Consider the following 24,793-nt stretch of genomic DNA (forward strand, 5'->3'; position numbering starts at 1 on the left):
AACTTGCATCTTTTAGTAACTCCATTAATTAGTCTGTAGGAAATCAGGCTTGATTACTTTCAGTGCTCACAAAACTACTTGTGTTTTTTCTGGAACACAGACAGGCAAATTGCTGAGATGACAAATACATCTGACATGTCTTCCAAGAATCTCTCTCTCCCTTGCATGAATGCTTAAATCCCTTCATTTCCCAAATGTATGCTTGTTTGACAGTTTTATAACTAACAGGTGTTTTATGTAGATTTTTTGGTGCCTCAAACTTTTTAAGAAAATGAAAAAGGGTCTGTCTTTATCTGGTCTACACCGATTGACATTATCTTAAACCATCTTCAAATTTCTTTCCATTCACCTCCATAACTCTTTCCACAGGCCGGCCTCCAAGTTTTCTTCATATCTCTCTGGTTATCTACTAAAGAACTGTCACTTGGTCAGACTCTTTTTAATGTGTTATATATCTCTACAAATTTTTCATCGGTGATGGGGAACTCTTAAAAAATTTCATATTTGTAGATTTCTGTATAACGTGAACTTGCTGTTTTCACTCACTCCACACACATCCTTTAGACACAGTCCAAATATTCCTCTCCTCCACATCTAGAGATTACAGATCATACAGTTTTAGTGCATCAGACTTGGGATCCTGAAACGTCAGGGTTGGATGACTTATGCACTAGAAAATATTTGAGTTACAAATCTAACTAAAAACAAATGTAAGTTTGAAACAGTAGATAGCTCCGATCTCCCAAAAAGGAGCAGAAGTCTGTTGTTGTGGAAGCCTTAATAGGAAAAGATTCCTAGTTAGATGTACAGAGCACACTTAACGACCATATTAGACATTGAGGAATTAGTTACCAAGTGATGGAGAAGACAAGAGCCCTGGGGAGTTTCAAAGAAGTCCATTGTAAAATTTGGATAGCAGGTTTCTGTGAGGAGCCTAGGTCAGCCCTTGTGACCCAGAGGAAAATGGTACAGAAAATGTGTCTGTGAGATTTTACTCCCAGCCCATGAACAACCACAGCTTTTTTTTCCCCCCTCTTACTCTTGGTTGACAATCTGGCCTCACAAAGGAGAAAATCTTTTGAGATCTTTTGGCACTGTACTTTGGGAAATGAGGTCTTTGCTGGTTTGACTGTCACTTGTGTTGAGTGGTGTACATTAAGTCACAAGTATCAGTCAGCACGCTGAAATTTCAGTGAGATAGAAAACACAGTAAAAATTGTAAAATAATAATTGTAAAATTATTGTAAAAATTGTAAAATTGTAAAAAATTCAGAGTCATTTATTCATTACTAACACCTATTCAAGTTCAATAAATAAATGGGTTTTGGGGTTAATGCATCTTCATTTAAAGCATTACAGTTCACAGAAACATCTGACCCTATCCAAGTACAGCATAGCCTTTAAGAAGCAACAAAGAAGACAGGAATCAGATTTGTGATATTTCTAAGCATATTTCAGGTTTTTGCTGCAGAACATGAGAGTTAATTTTTTTTTTCTTCAAAAAGGTCCCTTTCAAGTCATTATTGGAAAAGGAAGTGGAGACACTTCATCTACTGTTTCCAAACTGTTATGCAAGCCTTGGAGAACATATTTTTTTAATCTCTCATTATATTCATGTATATTCAGCTTTCTGCAGGTCTCTAACACTCAAAGGTGCAGCTAAGTATCCAATGGTATATTTAAAACCAACTGTTAATCAAACTCTTTATCACACTACTCTGAATCACCAATGTGACTCTCCATGAGTAACTTCCTCAGGTGCTTAAATATCCTCAGACACTTGACCCTACAGCCATGATTCTGCAAAACATGCCCAACACACCCTCAGCTTTAGGAATGTAAGAAATCCCACCCTGCTCAGCCAAAAAATTGAATAATACCCCAAACCTAACTTGCAATCTCAGTTGGAATACAGTATTTTATTTGGACATCTTCTGTTCATGAAGAGTGTGGCATGCAAATCTTCATTGCCATGTCTGTATGGATCCTAATTTCCCAGGGTTAAAACTTGAATCAGGTTTTTCCTTTAGTGAGGACAAGCTGCAAAGAGCAGACGACCTTCATTAAAAAGGAAATCTATAAATCCTATAGTCCTCACCTCTGCTAACTACATTGTTTGAGGTCAAAGCTGTTAACTGTGGCCTTTAAAAGGTATGTGTAAATGCAACCTTTATCCCCAAAAAACTTTGAAAATGTGCATAAACAATAACATTTTCTGATAAATGCTATGCTGTTTTAAAGGCTAAAGGTAAGAACTACTTGCAATAATGAAATGCATGGGCTTGATTCTTTAATTACCTGAGTGACCCCATTACCTCCAGTGCTTTAAGGAAATTGCTGCAGGAGCAGGATCAGGCCCTTAATGGTTTGCCAGCTCCATTCTGACATTATACCCAGACAACAGTCACTGAAATTTATATTTAGTTCCATAAGAACAGTGCATTAGATATCCTTAAGTGTTTTATGAGGCAGGACTTTTCTGACTATTCTGACAGAACCACCAGTACGTGCAGAAACCGGAGCTGTGAACAAATATTGCAGTTATGATTTACAGCACAATTGCCAGAGTCTTCCCTGGCTTCATCTCTGATGGCTACTTACTCAGGCTGTCATTTTTAGCTCCACAGATTATATCTGTCTTGGCCTCTTCCACAAACACTGGATTCACTGGAGTGTGCTGCAGACAATACAGCTCTCAAACAATGAAGCATTTGTGTTCATTTTCTCCTATTTTATCTTTGGAATTCTACTATTTAGGTCACTATCTGTTGCTTCCAGCTATTCTTTCCTGAAAAATTGTAGCTCTTTTTAGGCTTAAAAAGATAAAATCAATGAATTCATCTATGTTATTCCTCTGGGTATAAAGGTCTAGATGCAATAAGTGGTACACATAGTATAAGATTACATTGCTATTCCTGAACTGCAGCCCCAAGATTAATTGTGCCTTATAGGCCAAAATTTGAAGAGCTGCTGGGTGCTGGCCTCTCTGAAAATCTGATACAACTAACACAATAAACCCCCAGTATTACTAAATTTCTCAAATGCTTTAAAGGTGATCCCTCACCAGCATGAACAGGAAGGGTGTGAATGTGTGTTTATATTCCACAACACAGAATTTTAGATACAGATAAGAAGAATAAAGATGAACAGATCCTGATCTTATCTGCCTTTCCTATAAGAAAAAAAATCCACCACAGGTTTTGCTTGGGAAAGGTATTACTTGGATTTTAGTGAGCAACATCACTTGTGAAATCCATCAATATCTGTGGAATAAAAATTATACTTTACTCAGGTATGAGGACATACAGGAATTCCATTTACATTTAAACTTAAGCTCACTGATTGCTCATGTAAAAAACTGCTATGCTCTGAATGAAAAGAAGATGAGTGCTTAAGCAAACAGTCATAAATTAATTTATAATGAAACATGACAGCCATAATTTAATTTAGAGTGTATTTAAGATTGTTGTTACTATTTGGACAGGTCTTTTTTGCCTGGAGGAAGATGTGGCTTCATAGTGAAATGTCAGCTATTGAAATACTAAACTTCTTAAGCGTACACGTGTATTAATTAATTAAAATTATGTAGATTCTTTCCTAATGAAGATCTGTTGTCTACTGCAAGCAGTCAGACAAAAGACTGCATGATTGAGGCATTATCAGTGGGTCATCAGGAACTCACCAGGAAGTACGAGGGCTGCTGAGCATAACCTGTAAAATCTGTAGGGTGGTGAAGCTGCTGCTCAACTTCCTTTCTCAGCGGTGAGGGGAGGGAGCAAGTCAAGTCACAAAAAGAAGTGATTCTATTCAGTTTGTTAACTGAGAGATGGCATGCTAGGGCATTTGGGAATAGTCAGGCTGTGACCAAAAATATCTTGGTGCTTTGTCTCACCATGAGGTAAGACACCATGCTCCCAAGAACTTGTGATTTCTATTTGGAAAGTAACGTTTAATAAAAACCAAATTACAGGCCTTTGAAGTTTAATACCTACGTTAAAAATAGGTACTTATAAAAAGTAAAATAAAAAACAAAAGTTCCTCTTCCACGATTAGATTAATAAGGGCGGGCAACGGATGCATTTGCCTCACTGACAAAACTGATGTGTTTCACACTGATCAGCTAAGAAATTCTTTAAATATGGTTAAGCAGCACAGAGGAAGTATGTGGGTTAGTAAGAAGTGACAGTAATTGGTTAAAATGGAGTTTGTGTCTTCCTCCAGTTGGAAAATTTGCAAAGGGTCCTTTCCATACCCCTTATGGAAAGATCATTCCCCTTGTTATACATTGAACTCTCTTGCTAAAAAAAGACTCTCCAACACCTACAACAGTTCCTTCCTTTCTACTTATCTCATCTTCTCCAGTCATAAGTATAATTAACCAAATTACCCTTGAAAAGAAAAATTACCCTGATTTCTCTACAGAATTATTTCTAGAGAAATATCCTGGGGAGGGAAGGGTTGCTAAGCTGAACACTGTCCTAGCAAAAGCCTCATTTTTATCTTTCTCAATAACATTTGACATTCTTGTGCATCAGTACCTTAAAGACAGTTTTATAACTCTCATATTTAATACTGATAGTAGAAGCCTCTTCTTACTGCCATTTTCTTGGCTAATAGTGCATCTGGCAAGTTACCTGATAGTTCAGATTCTCCTAGAACACCACAAAGACAAGCATATCCCTCAATTACACAGAACAAGCTACATCTTCAGGATAAAATTTTTGCAATGGTCACTATTTGGGGTTTACATTTATTTGTCATATGGACTGCACACTAGACAGTTGTGTGTTGAACTAGTTCCTCCAGAAAGGAGTTTTAATTTAAATAAATTAAAGGAAGCACTTTGTCACCAGTGTAAGCAGAAAATTGGGGCATGGAATAATTAAGAAAATTACCAAATGAGGACATTCAGGTAAGGTTCATATGGTATTCCCATTTCACTCCCTTTTACCAGTTTCTGTAGTATACTATTTTCCAGAACAGATTAGAAAAATGTAAAAAAAAAAAGTTTAATGATGACTTACAAATATACAATACTTACATTTTCAAGAGTTACAAAAATGGCACATACTACAGAAACCAAAAGCTTCCTCCAACCTTTGGTACATTTTATAGTTATTTATTTACAAAGAAAAATTACAGTCACTTTTCATAGTGTCACATGTTTACATATAAGCATTTCTCAGTTGAAAAATATCTTGCAGCTTACCCAGAGGCAGTTTTTGCAGTTTGATCTCTACACCCATCTATCACATCAAAAATTCTATCAGCCCCTGTTAAGCTGACATGACATTGCATTTTTATGTTTCAACAGCCTTTAGTCTGAAAATATGTACAACCCATAAGACTAAACTGATGCATAGTTGTTGAGATCCCACCTGATTTATTGTATATTGCTCATGGTTTGGTAAAATGACACAAGCTACCCTTTTTAATTAGCTTGGTGATGCGTGTTTAGAAAAGGGTGTTCCAATTTTGCCAGGGTATTTCCAACTCTTCATGAAAGGAACTTAAAAAAACACAACATGTCCTTTGCAGGATGCTTTTTCACCTTATGAAACTTTTATATTAAATTTTTCCTTCTCTGTGTACATTTCTTACCTCAGGTAACAGAGATAAACTGAGCTTTCCAAAGCCTGTTCATTTCCATTCGTTTTCCAATTGTTGGATGTTTCCTAGACTGTACTTTATTTCAACCAAAACTTAAAAATTGTCTTCTACCTGAGAGCAAACTTCATTTTTTATTTCCTAGTCTGTGTGTACTTGAGGGTCTTCTTAAAGATTAGAATACTTGCAATAACACAGCCAAAATATAGTCTGGTTTTGACACCTTCATTATATGTGTATACCAATGCTCTCATGATTTTCAGACTATGCAATTTCAACATGTAACAGTACATGAACTCAACATAATCTTCATCTTGCTGAAGGTAGTTTGGGACTACACATTCACAACTTATAGTTTTTAATTAAGACTAAATACCACCAGAGTATTAGTTATGGTTCAGGTCCAGATTTTTTTACATTGAGGAACAGAAAAAAACTTGCCATCAATAGATGTGAATGGAGTTTTAAAAGTGTCTTCCAGCATTACAGTATTTCCCTCCCACAGACTTACTCCACAGAAAAAATAAACTCCAAATTCAAGCATCTTTAAAGAATGCCTGTGTTCTGGATTTTCTTCGTGCAAGAGCTTCTTGTTTTTTTCTTTCAATCTCTTCTTGAGAGCATTTTCTATTTTTCTGTTCCACCACAGACACTGTAAATAAAAAACATGTATTAGGAGCCTTCAGGTTTGTTCAATATGTATTTTAACTTATCTATTTTCAGTGTTTGAAGATCTATGGCAGGAGCACACTATTCTGACATTCTGGGCACCCACGTTAAAAATGGCTCATCTATCCTGTCCCCCAGGCAGGAAGGGGGATAAAATGCATGACCTTTGTAGTGCTACTGATTACTACCTCCCAATGAAAACACTGGGATGCAGACATTTGCTTCAAGGAAATTTTACTTGGCTGCCCTTCAAGTGAACCTTATGACATCAGGAGTCAACATAGGAGATGGTGATGGGTTAAGAAAATTAAGGCTATCAGAGTGAAAAGGGCTCTACAATTTAGTGAGTTAGGCAGAGATATGGGCATGTAGATGGTAGAGACACAGGGGTCAGATACAGTACAGGTGTCACACAAATAAAGCAAGGAAGGTTGAAAAAAGGTCAAAAGTAGCAATAAAAATTGGCAAAAGAGACAAGAACATGATAGCTGAGCATAGCATTCTATATGTTGTGTTACAGAACTATAAATTCCCATGCTATAAAATCCTGACCTCACTGGAACCAACAGGAACCCTCCCTGCATATATCAATAATTTTACCACTTTTATTCACCAATTTCCAATTAATGTATTTTTAATAAGTGTTCAAACCATATAAATAAAACAAAGGGTCTCTTTGTTTCTCACAAAAAAGGTGACCGTGAAAAATTAAACATCAGTTTTTGAAAGGATCACGCCATCTTTTTATTACAAAAAACTCACTCAAAATTCAAGATGAGGACAGTTGTTGTTTATCTGTAAAGAAAATCTATGCTATTATTTTTATTCCTTTATTCTCTAGAACACTCCACAGAATAACTAGTTATCTCCCTCCTCCCCTTCCCATTAACATCCAAAATTGCTACCTTCCATTTATCTGCTTCTTTGCTGGGAAAAAAAACACAAATAAAATACTGATTCTTTGATAAAACTGGCTGATAGCTTACAGGGATTGTTTTGTTGTTTTTGTAAAAGTGTTTCCTGAAAATGGGAGTTGATATAGGACACTCTAAAAGGTGTGTTTTATCAAAATTAATACCGATTAAAACTTTGCCAAGCTGTGAGAGCAAGTGAAAACAAGACTGACCGGAACTTGATCAGTTCTACATTTCCCTAGCAAGTAAGCCCAGTGCATGGAATATTCCTGACTGTCACTTGATGATGAAGAAGTGCCTGATCTCCCCTCTGGATGAAAAGGAAATGTCAGTGTTTAGACTGATAAGACAAGAATATTTCACGGGCAATTTCAGCCAGAGAGCAAACAACGATACAGGCTGAGGTTCGAAAAGCACCAAGTGATTTGAGGTTCCAAATTCCAGGTGTACAATAATAAAAAAAACCTGGCATTTCATATCATCCGGTGCCTTCTCTCCCTGCCCCACCATTAACTGGGGTTTTACTATGCATCCAAATAACAGTATTTTTAAATAACAATTTAAGAACACAGTAGGCTTAGTACTGCATCAGGTTGCACTTGAGCCTAGTGATTCTGAGTGTCTGTGGAGAGAGGGTCTGAAGTACTTAGGGAAGTGGAATGAAAACGGGCAGGGATTCAAGATACGGGTCAGGACAATTTTATTTTGGAGAAAATAACCTCCAAATTCTCACTAGAACATTTGCTAACACCTACAAGAATGGATGAATATTGAAGCCTGTTGTAAGTTGCAATAAAGTACAAATCTCTCTGACATTCTGACTACAGTAAGGAAACAAACAGTAACAGTCTGAGAGTGATACAATAAAGACAAATACCTGATGAAGGCTGTGCAAAAGACTCTGAAAAGTGCCTCTTGAAAGGTGATTTCTTATTGTCAAGCTTGCTGTGCAAAGTCATGTTCACCTGATTCTTGGTTCCTTCCAAACCCTGCAGAGTAATTCCAATGCCAGAATGATTCCCTGAATTTTCACACCCTACATGAAGACCACCCTTAGAATTGTTAATCTTTCGGAACTTAAACTTTGAAGGTACGAGTGATGTTTTGTTACTAGAAGTGCTACTTGGTATCTTTCCTGTATTATACAAGAGATCTGGGCTGTCTAATGTTTTATTGCTAAAAATGTTTACTGCATCAACAGGACTTACTTCAGAAGCAGTGTCTCCTGCTGGCACAGAATTTGACCTGTACCATTTCCCCAAAACAGTCTTTGTAGTCTCTTCAGAAGCATCCTGATGACAGTTTTTTGTCAGTGTGTATTTGCCCTCTGTAGAAGGATCTGAGATCACAGTTCGAGGACTTGAGATGCTCTTACAGTTCACTGCATGACCTGTTGTGGCCAGCCCATGTATAACCTTTGATGAATTCCTACAGGAATCATTCAGAGAGAGAGCCTCCTGTTTTGCATTTGTTTTTTGTGCCAAGAGGCAATGTCCTTGTTTAGAGGCTAGGAAGCTCTTATCAACATTTGATCTGGAATTACTACTTGCTCCTTGTATAGTTTTAGTTCTTTCATTTCCTTGTTTAGCATCTTGGCTCTGAGTCTGCTTTTCTATATCATCACACACCTGATACAACAACTCATCATCCTCAAAGTTAGCATCCCAAAGGCTATCGGATCCACAAAACATATCTAATACCTCATCAGAGAATTTTGGTTCATTCCATTCGTGAAATGGCACAGGACATTTCTTTGGCATTTCAAACACTTTAGTTAGATCATTAGGTTTCATACTGGTAGAAACACTGGGTGATTGACAGGAAATAGCATGGGTGGTATTTCCAGGTTTTTCTGTCCGTTGTCTATGAGGATTAGATCTCGAAGGAAAAAGAGGGTCACTTTTAGGCTGAGTAGTTTCATTTCCATTCTTCACTTCAGATTGCACTGGAACAGAAATACAGTTCAAATCACTGTTTCGAGCACTTTTCCAAATGGAATTTATTTTATCTGGCTTAACATCACATTTGCCATGCAAGGCTGTAGTCTCTGAGTTTTCTGTCTTACATGGCTTTTGTAAAGACAGAGATTTTACAACATTTTGTATGTTTTTACTAGAATGTTTCAAAGGTGAATACTGCAAACTGTTAGATTCGTTTACACTCCCCAAGCAAGTTACCAAATTGCCACTACTTCTTTGCTTTGTTCTGCTAGCATCACTGAAACCATGGCCAGGTGGATTTGCAGGAATTGGTGGTGGTTCTTCAGTACTTATCAATTCAGGATTTTGGGTTATTTGCATCATAAAAGAGTCATCTGCCAAAAAATCTGTATCCCAGTCATCAAAGTCATCATTAACTACTCCAGCCAGCTTAGTGGAGTCCACCAGTTGTGTCTTCAAAGAAGGAGGATTTTTTTTTGTCATATCAGGTTTTGGTACCATGTGGTTCACACTCCCCACTGCACCTTTTTCTTGTGCCTCTGAATTACCACGTTGCACGACTTCAGTTTCCTCAAGAAGCTGCTCCTCCTCCAAGGTACTTTTGTTTTTATGAAAACTGTTATTTAAAGAAATATCTGACAGTCCTTGGCTCAGCTGCCCACTACACTTCTGGGTAGAACAGTCAAAAAGAGCATGAAGGGCTATTTCAGACTCAAGGTCTACAGACTTTTGACTGCTGGACCGACAGGGCCCTGCAGCAGGAATGCCAGTGCTCTGTCCAACTGGTTTCAGGGACAGAGCAGTATCTGTTTCAGAACCTTCACCAAGGAGTGGTATCTCGTTCTTCATGTTTACTTCATCTTTAGAATTATTCAAAGGCTCTGAGGTGCTCTGGATGAAGTTATGACCAAGCTTCTCCTGTTCCTGAACAGCATCTAGCTCTACTAGGTTTCTATCAAATTCCTTAGCCAATTTCATGAGTTCCTCTTCGGGAATTGTTATCTTAAGATCCCTGGATAAAAAAAAAAAACAAAAACAAAATAGAAAGTCAGAGCTACTGAGAGAGTTTAGCTAAGCTCAATAACATGACCATGTGAGCTGTTCAATCTCTAGTTTAACAACTACAGAGAAGATGACCGAATCCCACAATGTGCAGCCAACATGCAATCATTTTGATAGAAATACCCCATTAAGAAGAGATAACAAGCCCAAAGCATTCTATATGCTAATGTACAATTACATGGCTCACTATATATAAAAGACCACAAATCTTTTTTCATGAAAACCCAGCTATGATGGGCAAGAAAAAACTGTAACTCACCTTGTACAACTCAACTTTGTCCTAGATCGCACTTTTACTACTCCAGGTGTATAGGGAATAGCATCCTCACCAATCCATGTTCCTAAAATGGAGCCTTCACTACAGGCTGATTTTTCATCCTGAATGATTAGATTTATAATGCTTAGAAATGTGATGTCAGATAAAGATTGGACTAGACACACACCTTGCGTGAGTTAAAGTTGCCAAACCAAGTAAACATATGAAACCTGTTGAAAGCCTCAGATAGGAGCTAAAGCAATACAAGTTAAAATTGAGATGAAACTTCAATTATATTGTTTTAAAACAGGAACTTAATTAAAATAAATGAATTTTACTTTGGTGCTCAAATCTAATACTCTGTTTACATCAGGCTTACACATATTCTGCAATATTCACGTTACAAGCTGTGATCTAGTTTACTTCAGTATATAAAACTAAGGAGCTGCCTTGAGAGGCACTGACTTTATCCACTTAAAGCAGCATTAACAGATTAGAGAATTTAAAAGAAATCACATTCTGTATGCTACCAGAAAAAAAATTATGACTTCTTCCATTACAACTCACTTACACAAAAAGCCTTCAAACTGAAGTAAGTGACGTTTAGAAACTAAACAAAGTTGTTTTAGAACTTCAAAGTTCAGGCTTGAATTTAAATTCTGAAGTCTAAGAGATATAATAGTGCACTGGTAAATTGTCTACAGCAGCAGAGCAATAGAATGTGTGAAATTACTGCATGCAAGCCAGAAAAATAAATTTGAACTTTACTAACTACTAGGGTAGTTTGGGGTAGGTTTTCTTATTCTTTGTAAAATTAATTTTTAAAAATTATTTTTATTTAAGAAAAACAGAACATGAACAACAGATAGTTGTAAACCCTGATATTATTTACATTTATGGCAGGGCTGTAACCATTAACAGGGAAGGTAGTGGCATCCCTTACCAATGGTTTTCCAATTCTTAAGTATAATTTCTCACAAATATGCCAAACAGTGAATACAATTTAAATAGGCCTGTCAAATAAGCAGGTATGTTTTGGAAGCAAAATACTACACATCCATTTTAGGAATTACATGTTCTCTTCTTGCACTTAAAACGCAACAATAAGAAAACACTTTTATTTTCACTTTCTAGGCTGTGGACATCAGGTTCAGGGCAAGAGGGAAAGGGCAGGGATCCTAGGGTAAAAAGGCAAATTATTTAGAGTATCAAAGCAAGGTTACTCTGTTTATATTATTGTGGAGTTATCTCTCATCTCAATCCTGTTTTTGTACTTCAGCAGTCAATCAGGACCATTCAAAATGCCTAAAAACAACTGTCAAGTAAATCCAGTGTGTGAAAAACTCTTACCTTTGAACAGATGAGTGATTAAGGATAAATAAACAAAACAGTATTCCTAAAACCAGGGGCAATAACTTGCATTCTGACAGTAAACCTTTCTAAAATGGAGCTGCTGCAAGCCCACTTTCTTAATGCATCTTTTTTTACAGTATCTGTGACTCACAGAGCAACCAGTCAATGCTACACTTACAATTCTAATTCAATCCAGTTTTATGAACACGCTACTAATTTTCTACACACCCAACTCTTACCATGAAACTACTGTAACTAAAACTGAGGCTCAGGCTGAAGCACTGTTCTGTTTGATTACTGCATATGCAGAGAGTTGGTTTAGAAAGTAACAATTACCTGAGGAGCAATACGATTAACAATTTCCGAGATTTCTACTGCGCACCCACTGGTGGACTGTTTGGTTTTTCCACTGCCTATGAAAACAAACAAACAAGCAAACAAACTTCTCAAAAATTGCAAACCAATTCAATTTATCTCAATTCAAATCTATGTGTTAAAATCAGAGCTTGATTCAGTGCTATATTGAAGAATTTATGGTTTTTTAATAAAAATAAAACCAAACAACTTAGCCATTATAAGAGAAAGGGGTCTTTTTCCAAGAAATCTTTGGTAACTTTTAGTACACTCACACTGTACGCCTCAAACAGGTGTCCTGAAGCCTGGATTTTGATCTTACCTAGTCTGTGTGCAACTGGTGAATGAGAATCCCAAAAGATTTCTTGCTGTGTATCAGTGTCATTAACAGGAGAGCTGAAAGTAGGTATTCGGGATTTCCTACTCAAGGACCTCTTTGGAGTTTTATGTAAACATGACTCTGTGTAAACAGAAAGAGGATACTTATTAAAAAACAACAAATAAAGGGCCCAAATCACTTAGAACATACAACAGGTCAAGGCATAAAAAGATCATTTAGGAAATTCAAGAATAAAAATAAAGCTTACACTCATCAGCACTATTTATTCACAACAGGAATATTGTTCACAACTAGACATTTAATGCAGAATAAGACTCTAAGCTTTGCCAGTTACATCATCACAGATATAACAAGATCCTGAGAGCTACACACTCAGCATCTGATGGTAGGGATGGGAACTGTCAATCCTTCCACTTGAGAGAATATTCAGCTTACATTAAAAGAAAAAAACTATGTATACCTACATGAGAAAATATTTTATATTCTTGCTTGCTTTGGATCTTTCACCCAGACTGATTTGAGCTACAACTTTAATGGGCCTCCAAACTGCTCTGGGTCATAACCTACCTTCGTCTATACTTCCTCCCCTGGGCCTTTCCACCTTGGACTGTTAGAAGCAGCAATATAGCTATTCAAAACCTGCTTGCAGCTGCCTCTGATCAGTAAGTGAACTGAACACACTATGTGAAGCTCAGTTGGTCACCCCTGCCCTTTAGAAATGGTGTTACAGATGTGAAAGCCTACAGAAATAATTTAAAAGACGCAATTACTAGGCGCAAGAAGTGTCTTAGGAGATGTTTTGCACTGAAGTGCCCAGCGTGGCCAGGTTTTATCCTCTCCTAGAGTGGATCAACAGCCTCAGTTACTTCTTAGTGTCTCAGTGCCACGGGAATCACAGAATCATAGAATGGGACAGGCTGGAAGGGACCACAGTACGTCATCTGGTCCAACCTCTCTGCTCAAGCAGGGCCATCCCAGAGCACACTGCACAGGATTGCACCCAGATGGTTCTGGAGTATCTCCAGTGTGGGAGACTCCACAACCTCTCTGGGAAACCTGTCCAGTGCTCAGTCATCTGCACAGTAAAGTTCTTCTTTATATTCAGGTGGAACTTCCTGTTCATCGGTTTCTCCCTGTTGCCTCTTGTCTTATTGCTTGTGACCACCAAGCAGAGCCTGGACCATCCTCTTGACACCCCTGCTTTAGATATTTATACACATTAATGAGATCCCTTTTCAGTGGTCTCGACGCTGAACAGGCCCAACTCCCTCATGAGAGAGATGCTCCAGACCTTTGACCAACTTGGTGCCCCTTCTGCTGGACCTGCTCCAGGAGCTACACATCTCTCTTGTCCTGAGGAGCCCAGAACTGGACACAGCACTCCAGATGTGCCTCACCAAGGCTGAATAAAGGTGCAAGATCACCCCCTCGACCTGCTGATAGCACTCTTCCCATTGCATCCCAGGGCACCAATGGCCTTCTTGGCCCCAGGGCACACCGCTCTGGACAAGAACAGCCCCTTCCCAGGGCACAGGGGCGGGGGAGGAACGGGGGTTTCACACCGCGCCGGCCCCTCCTCACGGCTCGGCCGCGCCCCCAGGGCCGGCGGGCAGCGCCGGGGCCCGCAGGGGCCGCTCCCGCCGTACCTGCAGCGCGGGGCGCGCACCCCGCCTCCGCCGCGGGCAGGCCTCGGCCCGTGCCGCCCTCCGCCGCCTCTTCCTCCTCCTCCTCCGCCAGCCGCCGGCTGAGCTGCTCCTCGCCGCCGCTGCGCCTCCTCAGGGCGGCGGCGGGCCTGAGGCAGAGCCCCCTGCGCCGGCTACCGGGCATGGCGCTCGCTGCGGCGGCGCCGCGTCCCTCCCGCCACTGCCGCCGCCGGCACCGCCGCCATTTTCCCGGGCAGCCCCGCCGCCGCCGCTGATTGGCCGCCGCCGCGCCGCCTCGAGCGCCCATTGGCTCCGCGCGGCGGAGGGGAGGCGGACGCGGCGGAGAACTGCGGCCCCGCCCCCCCGCCCGCCGTGAGGCGTGCGCGGGTCTCTCCGCCCGGGGATGGGGTGCTTCGTTCACTCCCATAGTCCAGGGAAATAAAAGCTCAGTCCGCCGCGGCATTAGGGGTAGAGCGTGCCCTCCAGTGGGCCTTGGCCGTCGGCTTGTCCTGAGGTGCCCCGAGTTTTGCCATTGACAAATTTTGCCATTGGCAAATTTTGCCATTTTGCCATTAGCAGATTTGCGGAGGACACCCGGTTGGGTGGGACTGTGGATCTGCTGGAGGACAGGAAGGCTCTGCTGAGAGGTCTGGCCAGGGTGGATCGATGGACTGAGGCCAATGGCGTGAAGTTCAACAAGGCCAACACTTCAGCCCACAACGTCCACCTGCAGTGCTACAGGCTCGGGCAAGGGTGGCTGTAAAGTGGCCCAGAGGGTTGACAGCAGCTGAACATGATGCAGCTTTTGCCCAGGAGACCAAAAAGGCCAATGTATCAGAAAAGGCCTATATCAGAAAATAGAGTGGCCAGCGGGACCAGGGAAGTGATTCTTCCCCTGTACGCGGCACTGGGGAGGCCACACCTCGAGTACTGTGTCCAGTTCTGGGCTCCTTGCTTCAGGAGGGAGGTGCTGGAATGAGTCTAGAGAAGGGCAATGAAGCTGGTAAAGAAGAATCTATGAAACGATTCTTATTAAGAACAGCTGAGGGAGGTGGGGGTGTTTAATCTGGAGAAGAGGAGGCTCAGGTGGTGACCTTATCACTTACTACAACTGCCTGAGGGGAGGTTGTAGCCAGGTGGGGATCAGCCTCTTTTCCCAGGCAACAAACATCAGGAAATGGCCTTTAGCTGCAACAGGGGAGGTTTAGGTTGGACGTTAGGCAGAATTTCTTCACAGAGTTATTAAACATTAGAATGGGCTGCCCAGGAAGGTGGTGGAGTCACCATCCCTGGAGGTGTTTAAGGAAAGACTAGATGTGGCACTCAGTGCCATGGTCTCGTTGACATAGTGGTGTTTCATCACAGGTTGGACTTGATGATCTCAGGTCTTTTCCAACATAATTGAGTCAGTGATTCTGTGAAACCTAGCAGGCATAAGCCATTTCAGCTCAGTAAGGAATTGGGGCTGGCAAAGAAAGGCTTACAGAAGCCAGATTTGGTAGGTAAGAAATTAACATGAGGTTCCTGAGGGCCTGTGGTATTACATCATTATTTCAAATAATATAAATGCAAACACATGTATATATTACTTCATGAGGTGGTTATTTCCTCCCCGAGCCACTAAATGTAAGGGTACAAACATATCTACCAAGAATATAGGGTCAAGGAGTGAACTACTTGATAATTGGTCACCTGCCTGGTTTTCATTTAATCAGTTTGGAGCTCTTCGGAATCACACTTCATTTGTAAGATGTGAGCAGTGGGTTTCAGTTGAGGATCAGGAGTAAGAAGTATTGAAGTCACTAAAGGGTGATTCCCTGAGCCACGAAACCTTTTCTTTTCACCTGAGGCCGCAGTGAAATTATATGTTTTTTGACTTCTCTATTCTCATGAGTGTAATTAAAGTCAGTAGAAGCTGTTTTAACAAGGAAAATAAGTACTGTGTATTAAACCAAGAAATTATATTATATACATGGTTAAATTATCACAGTTAATCACAGGGAGTTGTGACATTTGAATAATCAATTTATGCCATATCTATCAAATATAAATTGGAGACAAGACTAGAAAAACAGGGTCAAGAACTAGAATCCAAAATCCATCATAGACATCTGAATATGGCTATTACCTTGTAATCATACCAATGTGGGTAGATCTGTGCATCAGCACAAAGTGTGGTGAAGGTGTGTGTGACATTTTTGACTGCTAGTTTGCAATATAGTAATTAAAAATTATAATGCATCACACAGGTACAGAAATGGCTTACCTGGACTCCAAGCCACAGGCACTATGTCAGTTACTTGCTTCTTATTTCCAGCTGAAATGGATATGGAGAAGAAACTTTTTACAGCAGTGGTAGATACATCTTGAGGGAAAGAGAAACACTGAAATCGGCACAGTTACTGGAAAGTGCCACTAAAATCTTGATGTCTCCTACTACCTCCCAGTGACCTCTTGGCAGCTGGGTACTGTAAAGTGTTCTGCTTTTACACTCCACTATCTTAACAAGCATAGTTCGAAATACTGTCATCAATAATTAAAATTAAGTGACATCTGTCATAGTCATTGAGTGCTATGAATTTTTCTTCCTTTCTCCAAGCTAATCGTTCACTAACCTCATTCATAAAATGTGAGTATTTGACATAGGTCTTTCACACATTTGTGAGGTTTTACTCATGCAGTGAAAGCTTTTTTTTTAATTTTTTTTTGGGGGGAGGGGGAAGCATATTTAATGTATATCTTGTTCTGCATGAGAAATCTTGTTGTATCAATTTAAGCCTATGTAAGGTTATGTTACCAAAGGTTGGCAAAAAAAAAAAAATAAAAAAAAGAAATCTGCATATACAGAAAGAATGAACTAGTTTATGATGGGGAAAAAAAAATCCCACTTTCCTAATGAATAAAAGTGTGTGTGTCTCCTTGCAGCTTAAGAACTCAACGCTGAGCCAGTGTTGTTTATTAAGTTAAGAAATGTAGTGGTAGAAGCCTGTGATGTTGGAGGGTTTCTCTGTGGAGCTGTAGCCTCAAGGAGGAGGGAGTTTGCATTCCCTTGTCATGGCACGAGCAGCTGGATCAATGGCTAATTGTGGTGAGGCTGTGTTCCAGGGACTTGCAGCAAACTTGTGCTGCAGTTGTGAGTCCTACTTTCAAATCAAGAGGCATAAATAATGGAGGAGATTGAATGAATAATAAAGTTAGTTCAGTTTTTAATAGTGATTTAAACTGCCCGAGAAATTTTCACAGTGTTTTGTGAGACAGGGATTTAAAATGAAACAAAATAAATGTGCAAGATCTGAGAAGTTTCCTAAGAATTTCCCATTGGTGTAACGAGAGCATTGAAAATAAGAGTGGAAAAAAGACTCCTTTTAAAAGTCCTTTGAACACAGTGAGCATTTTTATCTCGGAAAGACTATGTCTCATTAGTGAGTTTTTTCAAAATATCTAATGTATCACATCAATGTAACTAACAAAGGGATGTGACTTTATGTTATAGTTCATCTTTCATTCTTGTTAGGGCTGTGAGAAAGGGAAAATCAATAATAGTGATTTCAATGAAAATATCAAGATTTGTGAGAGGATGGAAGTTATTATAAATAATGAAATTAATTTGACAAATACTAAATTTTTTCCAGTATGTTTCAAAATGCTCTGTGATATTTTCAAAGTGAACTGTCTTGGGCCTTTTTTCCCAAACTACATTTTCATTTCAAAATTGATTTCTTTTTAACCACTGAAAAAGAAGGAAGCCAAACACACACACACACACACACACACACACACACACTCTCTCTCTCTCTCATAATTTGTCTCCAGTGAAAACATGTGTGTATGCATTTTGATCACCTGAGACCAGGTGAAAAGGCAAATTCTCTGAGCCATATTTTCCTTGGGTATTTTATTTTATTTTAAAAAATGGTGCGAGTACAAACTCTGAAACTCAGTACAAATATATAGTATTTTAAAAGATGTTTTCTCCCGGGGAAGGAGCACTTCAATAAAGAGTGGGTGTAACTACACATGTGTTGTTGAGAATTTCTGGAGAGGGTGGCTCAGCAATGCTCAGGAATGTGCAGAGAGACACTGAGGGATGTAACTGGGGTACCTGAGATCTTCTAGCCAGCCTTGCCCCTTACTGCACCATGGATTATCCTGGGGATAACTATGGAAACACTGAATTCAGGAGCTAGGTGAACTATATAAATGAGAATTTAGATGCTTAATGTAAGATGCAATTATAAACACAACCCTGTGGACCCAAACAAAAATAAACTGAGACACTGTTATAAAATTTAAATATGAAAGTGCATTTTTTCAGCAACAATTTCCCACCTTCTTCCCTCCCAGAAATCCTACTGATCTATATCTTCTCCTAAGAAGCCTTGAAGTGTTTATTAAAGTGGAGCACTACATGATAGCAGATAGTTTAAACAAGTTAACAAGAAGAGATATGTTTCTTTTGCCTTAGTTGGGCCTTTAGGAAAAACTCAGAGGATATCTGAAATGTTAACTTAATGGACAATAATTTTTTCCATCCATAGGGAAACCCAGGCATCACATGTATATTTTTGCTGTTATTAATAGCATTTTGATAGCACAGTTATAGAGCTTGTCCTTGGCTTGTCTTGAAATATCATACTGACTTCACTTATTATAGAATGTTACTTTAATTTTCCAAGGTGAAATGCTTGCAGAGCAGAAACTGGTGAGGAAAATATGGCCAAAACAGTTACATATACCTTTATTTTTAAAGTGCTGTCCAGAAGGGTTTGCAGCAATTTTTGCTGATGCATAAATTGACCTAGACAGTAAATGATACACAGCCTTAGAAATACCTGAAGCAGCCTTGCTTGGGAATTTTTAGTAGAGAGTTATTAAATGTCAGAGTAATTTACACAAGCATAGTCTAGTTTATGCTTTTGCATTCTCCTTCCCTCTTTCTCTCCACTGTGCCAACCGAGAACTAAAGGAGCTTTAAAAATATTTTACATATATTTCTTTCCTTTTTTTTTTCTCCTTTTCATAGAGGTTCAGATGTTTTATTTATCACACTCAGAAAACCTCATTGAATGTGGGACTATAATGTGTCTCACAAAGACCCGATCCAGCAAAGCACTTAAGTACCTGCATAACTTCATCGTGATGACATTTTCTGTTGATCATTAACTGGCATTTAAAGAAAATATTCCATTGCTTGGTATCTGGGTATTCAGAGGAAATTATCAGCCAAAATGAGTGAGCCATTTAGAAGAATTAGGTCAGGCAATGAACAGGCTACAAGTCGCTGAGGTCTGTAGGTAACCCCGGAGGTTGAGACCCCTGACGGAAAACTGGGGATAACCAGGAGAGCCTTCCAGGTATTTATTGTATTGTAGGCTTAATTCCACAGCTGTTCTCCAGTGATCAAAGTGAACTGCATGGTTATGTGAGACTGTGGAGGCCACTGTTTGTAGAACTTATGCCTTAAACCTCAGCTAGGCCAGTCAGCATCAGTGCACTGCTGCCTGGAGACAGCTCAGCAGCTGCTTCTCCTGGAACAGGTACAGTCATCTCAGCGTTGTGCTGGCTCACACTGGGTAGGCTTGCACTGAGGAGTGACTAGGAGGAGTCTTGAAGCTGTCATTGCCCGTCCATTCAGTTATTTGCTGCATCTCACCCAGCTGCCAAGGAGCTTTCAGAGCTTTTCGCTATTTTTCACTCATGTCCATACTACCATTTTTTGCTGTAGCATGGAGGGTGTGCTCTCCCAGCTGAATGCACCCTCTGCTACCTTATTTATACACAAAGAGTAGATATAAACAAGGACAGGATCAAAAACTGTTCATGAAATTCCAGCAGCAAGGTTTTCTTTTTTTTTCCTTTTTTTGTTGTTGTTGTTTTGTTTTGTTTTGCTTAAATCTGTTGATCCTGCTGTATTACAGCTCCAGGCTATCAAATAGTGAGAAATAGGTTTTCTGTTCTGCTCTCTTAGTTTCTGGATTTTTTTTTTATCCCTTATTGGAAAGCAGGTTAGAGGGTTCTTTGAAGAACAGGAAAGAATAGGTTTCCAGCTTGTTTGGAAAGCCTGACAAATATTGATCTACTATATATCCTGTATCTACTGATTTTTTTCATCAGTGACAAAATCGGAGCTGTATCTGAGACCTCGAGTTGCTAAAACTCTCACATCAGTGTAAATTAGTGAAGTATCTTGTCAGCTACCAAAGACAAAGCAGTGGATGGTCAGAGAAGATCAGCTTTTTGATCAAGCTTTCTGGAGAAGAAAACAGGCACTGCTTTTTTATTTAAAGCAGACTTGGCTTTTGATTGATACATCCATTCCAGGAGAATGTTTAGCTTAAACAACTTACTGAAAAATCAGTGACCAAACTAGCGTGAAATTCTCCAAATACAGTCATTCTCCATATTTCTCCAAAATACTCAGCAATTTTTGGATAGATTATTTTTATGTCAAGTGTTCATATCTTGAAAAAAAATTCTGTTACCAAAGTGCCTATTTTATAAATTCTATACATTATTTTTTGAGCCTGTATCCCATTAACTTTAAGCCACAGTTTACATGGAAATGCATCACAGTGAAATCCCCCTGTTCCATGTGCCTGTGTGATTCTCATTATGTGGCATCTACTGCTGCTGGTTTCAGTTTTGGGGTGGTTAGAAGTTACTCTCTCCTAACAGCAGTTCTGAAATCCCTGCACAATGATTCGAAGCCTCTGACCACTGCCTGATGGTCCCACAAGTGCCCTGTGTGACCTGACTGCTATTATTAGTTGTTTCAGTGACCAGACCAAGCTTGGAGTGGACATGGAGGTTTGACCCAGAATTGTGGAGCCCTAGTTTTAGGAATGAAGCAAGAGAAAAATTATGATTCAAATGCCTCACTTGTTTTCTGGCAGCATCATTTCTTTCCCCAGAATGGTTGGTGCTGGAACCTTCCTCAAGCAGGAGAGAGTTCTGAGTACAGTGTCCCTTCCGACTTTATATGGCATGGCTTGGTGGTCCTAATTCATAGAGTGAGCAAACAAGTGCCCAGATAAGAATTAGACACCCTTTTGATTATTAATTTTTTCATTTATTTTCAGATGGCTTTTTCTTTTGTCGTATTGTTCACATATAATGCGTCTGACTCTTCCTATGTCACACTACATCTTTGCAGTAATTTTCTGTGCTGTTCTGTCCCTCTGGATTTTACAGCAGTGGATCAGAAAGGAAGTGCAAGCCTTAGCAGAAATAATAAATCCACTGCAGGTCTTGAAGGTACTAATTTCTGCAAAACAAAATACTGCCTCAATTCTGTTATGGGCTAGAAGGAGTGATCAAAGTGAAATACATTCATTGTGGAATTGGTTTGCAAAGCCTGCTTCTAAACCATTACACACTCTTTCTAGATTTTTTTTTCCCCCTCAAAAGTAAATAATGCAGTTGTGTTCTGCCTGGCCTGTGGCACTGCATGCCATGCAGCTCTGGGGAGTTCAAGGATTGTTCCCAAGCCAAACCTGTCTCACGAGGCGGGCAGGGAAGCTGTGTTTGCATGGCAAAGGAGTCACTGGACACATAGTTGCTGCACAAGAATTCTGGGAGTCGTGGTCATCTCCCAGCTTGGAGTCTCTCGGAGCACTTGAAAGTCTGCGGCACGTGTTCTGTGACTCCAGCCAGAAGACTGAAGTGGTTGGCCATTGCTGGAGTAATGTGACATTTGAAAAAATATTTTAGGAACTGTCCTATAATAGCAGATATTTCTAATCTATGCAATCTATCTAATTAGGTTCAACCATGCCCAATTCCTTGTCTGATTGCCCGAGCCTTTCCGCTTAACCAGTCAGGTTCATTCAATAATAACCAGTCAGGTTTATTCAATAAGGTGTCCTATAATGCTATTTCCTTCCTTGAGAGTATATGTTATCATCCCCGACACAGACTTAAGAATCTCTCCACTTTTTTCTTATTTTAACATCCTCTGTCTCCACAGTAAAGCCCTGTGCTTTTCTTAGGAGTCTCCTAGCTGAGGAGAAACCTAGGTGAGACTTTGGATCTCATTGCTTTTATTTTTAAGTACCTAGAAGATTGTTAAGAGACACAGAAAGTATAGAGCAGGCACAATATAGGTAGAATCCCCATAAATTTAATACAAACTGATTTAAATTGTGAATTCAAATAGTAAACAAGATTAGAAATAATAAGAAATTAATAGAGTTGCACAGGCAGTTGACTCACTATTACTGTCATTTCCTTTTGGCTTTGGTCATGGGGATAACAAGGTAAAAAATAACTGTTTCCTTTTATTGATTGGTTTGATATTTGAAATAAAGATGATTTTTTTTTTGTCTGTACAAGTCTTTTGTAAGTTAATATTATGTTAATTAGAATGGATGTCTTCCTGAGCCTTATTTTCTTGTTCATTTATTCTAATTAGCTGATAAATTTTTAATTGCCTACTGAGAGATCTTTACCATATTGTGATTTTTGTTTTACCTTTACATTTGGAAAACAATGGTATGCCTAAAATGACTCAAAAGTATTATATGGAGGTATTTGTGCAAGGCATAAATGCAAATCATGATTTCTTCCTGCTTCCTAATTTTAGTGCAATCCACTTTGAGTTAGTGCTTATTAATCAAAAAGGTTTTCATGGTTTGTGAAGTAGTGGAGTAGTATGAAGGCATTTCAGTTAGACAAGCTTCATGGTAGAAGGTCTGTGACTTGGTGACCAAATGGAAACGAAATCTCTTGGCTGTGTATGAATACTGCAGTGAACACTTCCCAACTTATAACATTTATTCTTTTTCTCCACAGAAGCATTCTGAGATTCTCAGAATGAATGTATTCATAAGCTTAGAAATGGAAGTATAAAGTTCCGACAAGGCCGAGTGTTGATTAAAACTTATTTTCTGGTGACGGAAAATAAATCACAGTTCTTAGCAAGTTATTTTAAGTTATTCCCTGAGCGTTTAAAATTTGCACCATATTTTTAGACTGAATTAGTCTTGCTGTAACTTCTAGCCCTTCGGTCTTGTTCAGCCTTTGCCTGCTAGATTGAAGAGCCCTCTATTATCAAATTTTTGTTCCCCATGGAAAGCACTTGTAGCCTGTGATCAAATCATTCTTTAACTTTCGCTTTGATAAGTTAATTGATTGAGTGCCTTGAGTCTCTTGTAGTAAGACATGTTTCCTAATACTGTAATTGCTCCCTTGGCTTCCTCGTAATCCATGGAATTTTTCATAGTCTTTCTTAAAACAACACCAGGAACCCAGTGAAACTACTAGTCATTTCACTGATGCCAAATAAGATAACATTAACCTCCATATTCCTATTTATTATTGTTCATACATCTGGCAAGCACTGTAGATTTTGTCACTTCACTACTCTAGAAATTCACAGTAGTCTGGTTACTCATCATGGCCTGTGTTCCCAAACCTTTGCCTACTTTTTATGATCTCTTTTTGCCAGAGTAGAGTCCTCCCTCATTAAATCTGTCTCATTATACTCATTCCTTGATCCATGGCCTTCCTGTTAGCTGTACTGAAGTACATAACTTCTGGTTACACTCATCTAACCCAACTGTCTTCTCCATAATTTTCCATTTTCTAGTCATCTTCCCATATTGTGAAAATGCTATTTTTTTAACAAAAGTGAAAGATAGTCTAGGAGGCAAGAGCCAGTTCCGCAATCGTGTAATGACGGCTTAGATGTATCTGCTAGATAGTTTTTAAGTAGTTTATGATGCCATTCTGATTCATCACATCTCATTTTAGCCATCCAAAACTCAACTTCTAATGGTTGCTAGTTTCCTAAGCTCTTAATAGTCAATGGAGAGAGATGGAGACCTTCACAGAAAGAGGTAGTGGACTTATCTGAAAAATCATAAATCACTTTTCGACAGTGCCTTTTTCTTTTCATTGACTATAATGGGAACATAGAGAAGTTAAGACAAGCTGCCAAACTTTTAGACAGCTATAATTACTGTGGATGAATCCCATCTCTTATGCTTTTTAGCTTTTCAGTCAAACTGTGGTATGATACAAAGCCAGTTTTCTTACAGGCATCCATCAAGATGGTTGCCTTTAGCGGTCCCATTTGTAATCACATCAGAAAATGATATCACGTTAGCTTGACAAGATCTGTTTTCCAGAAACCCATGTGGATCAGCTTTAATTAGATTATCCCTTTTAGTTCTTTATCCAGTTAGTTATCACTTATATGCCTCTTTTGCTTTTCTATCAGATCTTTTTATCAAATTCCTCCTTTTTTTACTTTAATATTGACACACATCCAAAATTGTGAAAAATCTGAGGCTCTAATGTCTTAGATTTTTTTCCTTTGTTTCCACCCCATCTATATCAGGTGGACTGTTCTCTGAGGTGCTCCTGCAATCCTTGATCAGTCAGCAGTAGGTCTCAGGATGACTTCGAGCCATTTCTGGTAAGAAGACCTTCAGAAGTCCTTTCCATGCAGCCTGTCCATATGGCTAAGTCCTGCAACCTGCACGATGGAGGGTGAGGTAGTGGGTTTCTTCTTTTTTTGTTCAGGATTTTTTTAGATCTTGAAGTGAAAAGTTTCCTAAAAATGTTAGATTGTGTGTTTCTAAACTTGCATGTTTTTAAATTTTTTTTTAATATTTGAGGGAAAGTTACCACAGTTTTGGTTTTTCTTTCCTTTT

The 24,793-nt window shown here is 39.2% G+C and overlaps 1 protein-coding gene across 5 annotated transcripts; it reads right to left on the minus strand.

Moving 5' to 3' along the window:
* Positions 1-4,997: 4,997 nt before the first annotated feature.
* On the minus strand, positions 4,998-14,345 carry ETAA1 (ETAA1 activator of ATR kinase). Of its 5 annotated transcripts, none has more exons than XM_051783888.1 (7): positions 14,142-14,345; positions 12,478-12,615; positions 12,138-12,214; positions 10,452-10,570; positions 8,891-10,142; positions 8,068-8,179; positions 6,016-6,259 (listed from the first exon to the last, which is right to left on the minus strand). In XM_051783888.1, the coding sequence occupies exons 1-7, from the start codon at positions 14,320-14,322 to the stop codon at positions 6,144-6,146; spliced, it is 1,995 nt and encodes a 664-aa protein (XP_051639848.1). In that variant the 5' UTR covers positions 14,323-14,345; the 3' UTR covers positions 6,016-6,143. The 5 variants fall into 5 exon arrangements, with proteins under 5 accessions (XP_051639844.1, XP_051639848.1, XP_051639846.1 ...); XM_051783886.1 differs by having other exon boundaries at positions 8,399-10,142; positions 14,142-14,340; XM_051783884.1 differs by lacking the exon at positions 8,068-8,179 and having other exon boundaries at positions 4,998-6,259; positions 8,399-10,142; positions 14,142-14,338.
* Positions 14,346-24,793: the final 10,448 nt, after the last annotated feature.

This window comes from Manacus candei, unplaced genomic scaffold (genome assembly GCF_025592945.1).
Source record: "Manacus candei isolate 608988 ecotype Guabito, Panama unplaced genomic scaffold, ASM2559294v1 h1tg000017l, whole genome shotgun sequence".
Lineage (NCBI taxonomy): Eukaryota > Metazoa > Chordata > Aves > Passeriformes > Pipridae > Manacus > Manacus candei.

Excerpts from the sequence above, each read along its gene's own strand:
- ETAA1 (XM_051783883.1), bottom strand. The coding sequence starts at position 14,322 with ATGCCCGGTAGCCGGCGCAGGGGGCTCTGCCTCAGGCCCGCCGCCGCC. Across the intron at positions 10,571-12,137 it reads TTAATCGTATTGCTCCTCAG|GATGAAAAATCAGCCTGTAG; the intron begins GTAATTGTTACT and ends CTAATCATTCAG. Across the intron at positions 10,143-10,451 it reads ACAAAGTTGAGTTGTACAAG|GGATCTTAAGATAACAATTC; the intron begins GTGAGTTACAGT and ends TTTTTTATCCAG.